This window comes from Azolla caroliniana, unplaced genomic scaffold (assembly GCF_043228905.1).
Source record: "Azolla caroliniana isolate FFs.n. ecotype wild unplaced genomic scaffold, voAzoCaro1.0.p SCAF_346, whole genome shotgun sequence".
Classification (NCBI taxonomy): Eukaryota; Viridiplantae; Streptophyta; class Polypodiopsida; order Salviniales; family Salviniaceae; genus Azolla; species Azolla caroliniana.
This window is the reverse complement of record NW_028230781.1, coordinates 4,684-16,156: the sequence shown is the minus strand read 5'-3', so window position 1 is coordinate 16,156 and position 11,473 is coordinate 4,684. Positions and strand designations below refer to the sequence as shown.

At 38.1% G+C, this 11,473-nt stretch overlaps 1 protein-coding gene across 1 annotated transcript; it reads right to left on the bottom strand.

Moving 5' to 3' along the window:
• Window positions 1-1,208: 1,208 nt before the first annotated feature.
• On the bottom strand, window positions 1,209-7,210 carry LOC147848490 (U-box domain-containing protein 44-like). Its single transcript, XM_087338390.1, has 3 exons — window positions 5,537-7,210; window positions 3,946-4,246; window positions 1,209-3,104 (listed from the first exon to the last, which is right to left on the bottom strand). Exons 1-3 carry the CDS (start codon window positions 6,737-6,739, stop codon window positions 1,606-1,608), a joined length of 3,003 nt encoding a protein of 1,000 aa, XP_087194516.1. The 5' UTR covers window positions 6,740-7,210; the 3' UTR covers window positions 1,209-1,605.
• Between the last annotated feature and the right edge of the window lie 4,263 nt (window positions 7,211-11,473).

The following is an 11,473-nucleotide window of genomic DNA, read 5'->3' as shown; positions in this document are numbered from 1 at the left end:
CATTTAAAGGTTAATCGTGAGTTGAAATCTGTTCTTTCTTTCCTCTTCTTTGGCCTGTTCTCACATGCTGGGGGTTATATATCAGCTGGATATTATAAATCCTAATGGTGTTTTTTTTTTTTGCATTTCCTGGTTTATTGGGAGCTTACTACAAATTCATTCTCATAAATCCTTGGATCTAAATTTTGCATTTGAAGGTCTATTGCGAGTTTATTTATTTATTCCTATGTCTCTGACCCATTCTCACATGTTATATACCGGATATTTTAAAAACCATCCATGGACCGATATCTGCTTTTTTTCTTTTATGTATCTCTTCAAGATGAGGGGAACAAACTGATGGATCTACAAGAATTTCTAGGATTTTGACCATGTCAATTTAGAAAAGTCTATTGAAGATGGATCAAAGTCGTTTCACCCTGAATTGATTCAAACATGAATCAATTAGTCAAATCACACTCAAGGTGAAGCATATCACTGATGACCCTTAAGAATGGGGATGAATTCATACCCTTGATCACTCTAAGAAATATCTCCAACCTCATTCCTCATATCTTCCAAGCAACATGAATCAGACCAAGAATATGTATATATCCACAATTGTGCAATCTCATTCTCAACTGCGAAGTGATAACTACATAGGCTTATCATGACACAGTAAAATCGGTTATTTAGCAAATCAATCAGAAATCTGTGGAATTGAGGAGTATATTCCCAACCCAGTCTACTCATCACATTGACATACAAGTAGCTCCTTCATTCAATTATGTTAGATCCTTTCAGCCCAATCTGAAAGAATGCAATGTTTTTATGCATATTACTTTAAGATGTCACGTGACAGCACAAAGGTGATAATATTGTATCTTTTCCTTTAGCCCTTCTATGTTTTCTTTACTCAATTCCTGCCCATTCCTATTAATGGTCTTGGGTGGATATCATTCTTTATGAAATGTCATTTAGTGGTGAACCCTCGTGCAGAGTGGATATATCTTGTAAAGTGAGTGACTAAAACTTGAAAGTATAAATAATCTTCAGTATGCTTTGAGTTAATTTTCTACATAATTCCTTGGAGAGTTTGACACCAAAATTTGAACAAGAATATTAGCACATGCTAGAGGGCAACAAAATTTGAGGTAAAAAGTGGGTAATGAAAATCTAAACAATCATCAATCAACAACAGGGAAAATGAAGCATGTTCTGTCCCATCATTGTGCAATCTGAACTGCCAATTCAAATAATACCAGTGGCAAATCATCCACTGCACATATTCATTGTGTCATTTACATCCATAATGGTAAATGTTATCAGGCTTGTAAGCCACTGACCAACTTGTTGTATCTGAAAAGTATCTCAGCTATTTTTACTCGCACTTCAAAATTATATACACTGATTCAAAAGAAAAGATTTAAATTGTAGTCATCAGCTAATAACACATCCAGGTTAAATGCGAGGACTATCTGCAATAAATCACAACATGTCAATAGGCACGAAAGCTTGGCGACCATTTTTATTCGTATGAATGAGTTGAGCATAAAACAAGTCCCAAACTCCCGAAATGGAAGCTTCTAACTTCATGTAAGGCAGGAGAACTCACACACGCATTCATCAGAAGTAGGTTGATTGTGGATGTAGTATATTAAGATGAGATAGTATTCTGGCTGCGAGAGGTCTAATCAAATTTGCACCGTCTTGCGTTAGTGAGACAAGAAGCATTTGAGCCATGCTCCCAAATTCCTTCCTGTATTCTTCTTTCCTAAAAATCTTCTCCAAGATCAACAAAGCTTTCTCTTGCACTTCAACACTTTCCGAATTAAGCTTCCTAATTATAGGTTTCACACCACCATATTGAACAATGAAATCTGACCCCTTCTCCCAGAATTCGTCACTTACAAAAGTAAGCAATGCACTTAGAACAGCCTCATCTTTTTCATCTTCCTTATCATCCAAAGCTTTTATAAGTGGAGGCAATGCACCTGCTTCCAATAAGCAAAACGTTTCCTGTATAGAACAGACTCCTCCATGGAGAATGCACCCAGATTGACGAGGATCGCCTGAGAAACAACACCACCCGCCCGACTTCTTCATTGGTTTGCTTAGATTTCGAGTATTTTCTGAAAGCTGTTGCAATGACATGGCTGCCCTACTCTTAACCAAAGTTGTTCCAGACTTGAGGAGGCTTACCAATAAAGGAACAATACCCTGTTTTGCAGTATATTCTTGAAGCCGTATGTCTGTCGAGAGCGTGAAACGTACAAGTGTCCACATGGCATTCTCAACCAACGGAACACTTGATGCCCCCTGTCTTCGAGAGACAAATGCATCAAGAATGGACACAATGGAAGTGAGTATTCCTTTTTCAAGCATCCTGTCTGTCACTTGCTTGTTATATAAAGGAAGATTCCCTAGTATGCCCATGGCTGCTGTTTTCTCTTCATCGAGCAACTCAGATGAGAAAATGTTGACAATAGTGCTGTAAAAATGAGGCGTCATTTCCTCAGCTAAAGTGTCTGCCCCTCCATCTTTTGTCAAGAAGCATAAGAGCTTTAATGTATATAGACGTACCTTGGTGTCCTCTGAATCCATGAAATTCATAAGCAACTGAATGCTTCCACTGCCTCTTAAAGTCTCTCTTAGACTCACTGAAGTGGTATGACTACAGATGTAACTCAAGGCTTTGAGGATATGGCCTTGTATACTGGTTCCTGTTATATTTATAAGAGAAATGAGCTTTAGGATAGTTTCATCAATATCCCTCTGGTTACCCCATAAATCCTCGATATTCATTGGTTGACTTGCCATTGATAAATTTGCGATTATGGCTGCCGCATGCTCTCTCATAGTAGATCCTATAGATTTCACTGTGAAAAGGATATCCAACAAGGGTTCCATTACTCCAGCTTTAATCATCAGATCTCTATTTTGTTCTAAAACGGAAAGGTTTTGCAAGGCTCCTAATGCTGCAACCTTGCATTCCATGTTCCCTGATGAGATCATTTTGACTAGGGGACCTAGAACCCCCTCTTGAACCAAAAACGTTCGGCTCTGATTTGACAATTGCATTTCAGACAACTTATTTGCCATCAGGACCTGAGTTTCAAGTGATCCTGTTGCAACAAACAATGAAATATTGGCCACATGAGCTTCTCGTCTCCAAATTGCTAAGGCTTGATCATTAAATATCTTATATACTTTATTTACTAATCAAGCCTGACTCCAAAATGCTAAGGCTTCATTAATAAATTTAGTATACAAGATATATGAAGATCACTACCTTGTACGAAGAATATGGATGACCTGTCTATCCTGTTCTATCAAGCAAAATTCTTTACTTTTAAGTCATGATAAAGATTATAATTAGAAATTCACAGGATTATGTGGACCGATAATCATCCTCTGGAATCCAGATATAGTTATGGATCCAAAGCACTGTGCTACAGCTTCCTCCAAACAGTGCTTAAGAAGAACCTCACCATGGAAAAAGGTCCCCAGACATATAGTTAAGAGGTAAAAGGGAAATAATAAGGAGAAGTATGTGTGCATGTTGAACCTCTCTTGATGGATAAACAATCATGTGAAGAAGGCATTCAGATTGATCCACAGGCATCATCCAACCCCAGATAAGGCCATGTGCTATCTAGGAAGTATTGTACTACACTTCCTTATAAGAGATAGATAATGAGAACCATTCAGCTATATGTATAAACCAAAAGAGCCTGGTACGTGCCATGACAGTGCATTAACAATCATACAAAGAATGGTCCTAAGATGAATAGAAAGGTAGAAAGGCATCATCAAACAAACAATGTGTAGAGCTACTTCTAATATATGCATAATGAGATCAAGAAAATAAGAGAAAGAAAAAGAGCAACCTCTATCACGGGATTGCAGAATGAGAGCAACAAAAACCTCTAGTGTAATATCAGACAGAGAGAGAGAGAGAGAAACCTTTCTCAAGAGATTGAACGAGTGGTTTGAAATAATTGACTTCTGCCATGAGAATAACATTGATGTCACTCTTTGAAAATAGCTCCAAAAGCTCCACTCCATCAGCAGCAGAATGTGGATTTTCTGAATTGGCTATGGTAACCAGCAACAAAATACATCCCTGCGATTTAGCAATCTGATGGCATAACCTTTCTTCTTTTGCAAGTTCCAAGAGTAAAGCAACTGCTTGTCTTGACTCGCCTGCATCTCGAGCTAGGGAGTGCACAATACATTCTATTGCTCCCGCATCACACACTTTTTGCTGAAAATGAGTAATAGCATCAGACATGCACCAAAAAATATAAGATATTTTAGGCATTTTTTATACTTTTTCAATGTGAGGCCAACTTCCCTTCATGTTTCTATAAAGCGTTCAACATTATGAGTTTCTACAAGCAATGTTCTGTACCTAGACATGCTCGACCTCATCTACAGAAGCGTATAATGTTTGGTCCTAATAGGTAAAGTGGGAATCACAGTAGCAAAATGTTCTTGGTTCACGTATGTCAAGCTTTAATTCAGACAATGCATGTGGCACATTCGTGGCTATAAAAGTTCTGTCTTTGTTCGACAATAGAAAATGTCTTAAGACTTCTAGTGGTTGTTTCTTCAAAGGAATGACAAGTGTTCTCCATGTGAACATTCAAACGTTTGATCATACAACACATTTCCATGCATAAAAGCACTTCTTGTGATTGAGGCACATGTACATGCAGTAAAAAGCATGTCCTATTTCATAAAGATGCTTGGCCAAGGGCATCATGTGATTCTGAGCTGTACACATCCTATACAATGCAGAAAGTGTACATTGGACTATATTCCCACAAAATGCTTCCTTTTAACCGTACTGCATCATGCTTTGGTCACTTTTCACTGCACATGTCAAACGTTTGATTGTAGAATGTGTGCCACAAGTTCACACACACATAAAAAAAAATTCTTCTTTCATGAACAAGTGATAAACTGCAATGTGAGAATTTTAGTGAGAAAATTCCTTAACACTTCTTGTGATTGTCAACACAAAGGATGTCTATGCTCTCCCAGCACCAACGCCAAATATTCAATCATACAGTGCATATACATTTTAACATGAGTAAATAAATAAAAGATGTACTTTTAATAAAGATGCTTGCTTTATGGTTCACCACCCCAAAATGGGTTCACAACACTAGTCCTAATGTAGGTTCTTCATATTGAGAAAAAATGCCTAAGACTTCTTGTGGTTCAGATGATGACTGTGTTTTCCCTCCATGTCAAATGTTCGACCATACAATGCATGTAGCACATTCTATGATAATAAAGACATGTCTTCTCAATGATCATTGAAGGTCCTAATCCACAACGTTTGAAAAATATCTAAGATTTCTTGCAATTGTTGATTCGAAGGATGGGCAAATTCTCCATGTGATCATATCAAATGTTGGACCATAGTTGCATGTAGCAAATTCACATGCATAAAGAATGTCTTCTCCCATGAAGATGCTCAGACAGGGCCCATGCACTCTAACACACAAAAATGCAAGCTTACAAATAAGAACATGTTTGTCCTTACCTTGTTTTCTGAATGATCTGCTACAAGCGAGTTCAAAGTTATGAGTGTTTTTCTCCGGAGGTCTCGTTTATTTGATTTAAGAAGGCCCACCAATACCGGAATCAGACCTTCAGCAGTAACCCAATATTTAGCCACGGGCCTCTCTTCGCACATGTCTTGGATTTCAAGCAAAGCTTCAAGAATCTCTTTTTCATCCACAGATTTGAGACGTGAGGCTACTGCTGTTACCTTCATCATTGCATTACGCTCTTTCCATTCCTCTATAGATTGCTTCAATAGCCTATTGGGCTTCATTGATAAGCTTTGAAGTTCTCTCTTTGTTACAGGACACACCGAATGACCTTCCTGAAACCACTTCTGTATGGCTGACATCTCAAATGTGTATCCAGATTCAATTTCAACCGGTTCTTCCATCACATCTTGTGTTATAGGGCAATAAAAGGTTTGAAGGGGTGGTAGAATGTGACCATTTAGCCAGCTCCTTTGGTCTTGGTAGTGTTTTTCTCTCTCTATTATGATACTCAATTCATCCGCAAAGCGAAGTAGAGAGAGGATTCGTCCAATGCGAACAGCCTCAGTTTCTTGTTTATCAAGCTCTAAATTTTCTCTCTCTTTTCTTAACTCATTATATTCATGTCTTAAGGAACTCGGATCAGAAGAGACCCCTGCCAATGTAGCAATCTTAAGGAGAAGTTCATTTGAATATTTGTTATCTGCTTGTTGATTCCTTGCATTAAGTTGAATCTCATCCATTAGATCTTCCTCAGCTGTTGACACCCTAATCTGCACTGATTGCAAATCGTTACAGAGAAGTTTAATCTTGTTCTTTAATTTTGGGCTAATCTCCATTCCATCTGATGATGACGAAATGCGAAGAAGAGCTTGTCCCAAAGACCCAAGTATAGTTTGAATACATTTGGCATATGAAGGGCCATTGAGGAGCACATAGAATCTACTCTTACTTGTACAAATGCTGATAAGCTGCTCAGCATTCTTTAACTCTGCTTCAAGAAGGGGTATTATGGTTTGCAAAGGGGCTGAACCCATTCTAGAACCTTCTTGGACCTCTTTGAGGACAGATGAGATTCTCTTAAAGAAGGAGGATAGCTGAAGAAAACATCCATGGCAAACAGGCACATGGTTCGATGCGTCTGAAATCTGAGAGAAATGCTCCAGAAGCTGCGTCAATGGCAGCGGAATCATACTGAAGGATTCCTTTGAATAAGCTTTAGTATTCCATACAAACCCTGATCTCGTGAAACCCTAACCTCACAAAAACCTATCCATGAAAACCCCAACCTCCAGAACCCTATAAAAAAGATCTGATTCATACGAACCCTCAAAACTCTATCCACACAAACCTTGTTCAAGAGGCGTGCCCCTATCTATACAAACCTAATCTTCACCATTCCACACAAACCCTAATCTAAAAGAGGAAGAAAATCCCTATTCATACAAAACGAAACACAGAGGGGACCAAATTCTTAATTTCAATGAGACTTCAAATCCTAATTTTCCATAGGTTCAAACCCCTATTCATATAAAACCGCGCATCGCACAAAACAATCCATGAAGTCGCAGAAGTCCAAAAACCATATTTATACGAATCTGACAGGGGATCCAAACTCGGATGCATACATATCCAAATCTGACAGAGACGATGCCCCCCGGAACCGGATGTTAAAGAGAAGCAGAGAATTAGAAACAAGGCCCTGACCTGTCCAAAGACAACCGATCAGATCAGGAAAATGGTCATCTTGAGCTCTGTGCGTCTTGCATCTTTTGCTCTGTTGCAGGATTAGATGAAGTTTCAGCAGAAGCAGCAGTCCTTTCCTTAACTCTTTTCTTCGTCGTCTCTTCCGATTCATCGCTCGTCATGCCAACAAGGCATGACTTGCCAGGTGGACTTCCCCTCCGTAGGGACCCGCGCCACGTCACCGCCAAGTCATCGCCGTATCATTGGCCACATCGTCCGGGTGGAGGGGGGCCGTGCCACATCATCACTACCATGGTGCCATGTAATCCCACAGTAATGGGCATCATGGATATGCAAAGCCTCTCCATTTTAGTTTGTCCTTATGGATTCACACCAACGACTTGCCACGTGAACTTCTCCTCCGTGGGGGGCCCGCGCCACGCCACTGCCAAGTCCTCAGCCATGTCATCGGGGCTTGTGCCACATCATCGCTACCATGTTGCCATGTAAGCCCACACTGATGGGCATCATGGATATGCAAATGCCTCTCCCATTTTAAGTTTGTTCTTTTATGGATTCACACAAAGCCCCCTCCATGGTATGGTGACATTCCGGCCACAACTTCCTACATAGCAAAAAGCACATAGGTGCCGATCTCTGTTTCCTACCTATTGTGCCTCTAAGGATGCGAACTTCTTGTACAACCACCGCAAAACCGAAACAATTTGATCAAGGTGCCCAGTGCTGAGCTTTCCTTTATTGAGACACTAACGCAATGAACACAACTAAGAACACTATGGACCATTGTTTTTTATTGACCTAAAAAACCAAGATAATTTGATGAATATAATCAATGCTTAAATAATCTTCCATTGAATTTGTACAACATCAAAGATAACCCAAGATAAAAGCAATAAATATGGTAAATAGTTGACCTTTCTCTATACTAATCCTAACTTTTGTAAGCAAACAATGAAGAGGTGAAAAAAACTCAATAAAAGTGGTCAATAATTGAATCATTTGTTCCTATTTTCATTATCAACAAACCCGAAAACAATTTTGTAAAGACTCAACATCTTTCCATCACTTCTTTATTAGTTCAAAATAAAACAAACTTATAAGTCAAACGTGACTAAAACACATATTGATAAAAATACCAACAGTAGAATGAAACTATCGTCCACATTAATGAAACCAATCACTTTCAATAAAGCTTATCAATAGATGTAGATGACAATATTGATTGTTCCATCACCTTTCATGGTTTGGTTGATTTGGGTTGCCATTTCGTGATGATAGTAAACTCGTGAAAGATGGTCAACAATGACCACGAGGAAATGCATTTCTAGTTGAAAGTGATAGGTGGACCTCAACAAAAGGAAGAGACCATGAATCATGTCCTACCCCAATGATTATCTCGTACCTATAGTGAGTGGAGTACACTACCAAATGTTGCAAGACCATATGCATGGAACCATGGAACAAGAAAATAAGATGTTTGAGATGGGAAGGGGGAAGAGGAATCATGTTCTTGCAATGCCAATGATGTTTGCATATGCAAGGCTCTAACCTAATAATCCATTGGTAGATGGGACATATTGTGACTTTGCCTCACAAGACAACAAAGAAGATAGTTGAATAACATTTATCACATTGGACAAACAATGAGGCATAGACAAACAATGGCAAAAGTTATATTCCACACTCGTGAAAAACACCAAAAATGATTATTAGCACAACCTTGGTAAAACCATAAGACTCAAAAAAACCCATGACAAGAATATGATGAATGCCTCACAAACTGGTGAGTACCATGAAATATAGATGGTTTTACCACTAGGACATTGTCTCAAGTGAATGTCTAGAATCTCTTCAGCAAATCCTTAAAGATAATGGTTTGGGAACATAGTTCAAACAATAGAAACGCTGCTAATTTGAGTTATACAACAATTTTGTACAGGTTATGATGTTAGAATATCAATCATGTAAGGGTTGAACATAGGTGGCGGTGGTCAATTAACTCACCACACACAATGGAATTGCAGTGCAACCTACATGGAGCTAGCCAGTGGTTTCAACATAGTGGTTGAATTATTGTGAGGAGCACGACATATAATCACATGTAGGTCACAAGAGAGGACATTGGCAATACATACTATACATCAAATATGACGATCCAACTTTTGCATGATATACCGCAATTCTTATCAACGCAACTAACCAACGTGAATAAACAATTTCTTTACCAATTGTAGTTCTATTTATCAAGTAAGGATTAGAGAGTTCATGCTAGTTCAGCCAACTTGCCTTTATGCCTTTATGTGTACTATTTACAACAATATGTAGATGAATTTTGTGTCTTGAATCTTGATGCTTGGGTACACAAGCATGAAGTAAACAAGTTATCAATGAAAATAAACACTATCCAAATATGTGTTCATATGTGGATTGGGCTGAACAAGAATGAGAAAAGGGAGCAATAGAGATATCCAAAAGGAAAATGTGAGAACAATGAGATGCGGGTGAAGACAATTGTGGAAAAAGAGTCTTTCAAGAAAGTGCAAAGTGTGTTAGATGTATTAGTTATTGTGAACAAAGTCTCAAATTAAGAAGTGGTTGGGAATGTGTAAGAGAAAGAAATGTGAAAGCTTTAAAAGCCTAGAAGTTTAAGAGAACAATTGGATAAATGTATCGAAAAAGACCCAAGACATAAAATATGAAAGAGTAGTGCAAGTCATTCTTAGCACAATACAAAAGAATTGCTTTCATACTCCGTCAGAGACTTTAGAGGTCCCTCCACAGGCATTGTCTCTTGCGGCTACCTTATTGAATTTTCTACAATTGAAATACCTAACCCTAACTCGTGTAGTAGTAAAATTCTTGATTAGTGTAACACGTTGCACCTTGACATTACGGAATTATTATCATCATTACAAAATCTAGGTGGGAAATTTCACCTAACTGTGCACACTAGAAATTTTACTTCTTGGTTATTTTCAAAACTACCTTGAATGCTTGGTCGAAGTTGGTCACATAAAAATCAAAATTATTTCTATAACTAAGCTCCTAAACTTGGAGCAAAATGAACCAATCATGCTTTTGACACTCTCATCCTCAATTCCTTATTAGAAGCACAATCAGAAACAAACATTATTCCACTTGAGGGAGACTAGAAATTGAATTTTATAGCTAGCAAAAGTAAATCTCCAAATTATTTTGATATCTCTTCAACAATTTGCAACCATTTGACTTGAGATCAAAAGACCATTTAGATTATGACATTCAACCAATCCTGCCATTTCATCAAGAACTAGAACAAAAAAGCTATAAATCGTTTTCATAGCAATCAAACATTGCTTGCAAAACATCCACTCTTACCACGTACTTCCAACTAGATTTACTTGCCTTTGAGCAGGTGTCTCACCCTTCAGAAGTTTCATATCTAGCAACTCTTTAACTAGGTCCGTCTCACAAGCTTTTGCTAGACAAGAAACATTTATATAGTGACACTAGGCACCCTTCTGAAGTTCAATATCTAGCAACTCTTAACTAGGTCTGGCTCACAAGCTTTTGCTACACAAGAATCATTTTTATATAGTGACACTCGGCAAAATCATCACCACATGCAATCTTTGTTATCAACATTGTCAATTATGTGAACCTCTAAGTATATAGCTCATAAATGTTTGTAACTACTTTTCTTGTTCTAGCTCAGAATTGAATCGACAGACTTTTCAGCTCCCAGATTTATCAGTATAAGTCACAACACATTTTTAAATGATAAGAGATTCCTGCTACCAAACTTTGAAGTACCATATGCATGTTAACTACCCTCAACAACATTCAACAAAATGTTTTCCAGCCAAATGTTATGGAGACTCTGACATCAGCACATCAACTATCATGGCATAAACAGTACTCACAAGTTGCCATTGAAGATTTGTGTTTAAAAAGCCATTTTCAGCTCAGAATCTCCTCCAAGCATGTTCATGGAGTACCTCTAAAATGGCTGAAATAATAGGTTAACCAAGGTGTGAAATCCCTTAATAAGGGTTCTTTATATCTCACTACAAGCCCATTAAAAGCTCAAACACGTTTCTACCTAATACAGTTTTCTGAGTGCCAAAAGAGCTTTAATTTCTACATAACCATTGCAAGTATCTCTTCTGTGCAATCATGTTTTGATTGTGTTCCAATATCACATGAAATCATCCAAATGATAGTGCACTTGTTAAAAACAA

Bases quoted from the DNA above. Each gene is read 5' to 3' on its own strand.
- LOC147848490 (XM_087338390.1), bottom strand. From the start codon at position 6,739: ATGATTCCGCTGCCATTGACGCAGCTTCTGGAGCATTTCTCTCAGATT. The intron at 4,247-5,536 runs GTAAGGACAAAC...ACTCATTTTCAG, and splicing joins CAGATCATTCAGAAAACAAG to CAAAAAGTGTGTGATGCGGG. The intron at 3,105-3,945 runs GTTTCTCTCTCT...TTGTTGCAACAG, and splicing joins CGTTCAATCTCTTGAGAAAG to GATCACTTGAAACTCAGGTC.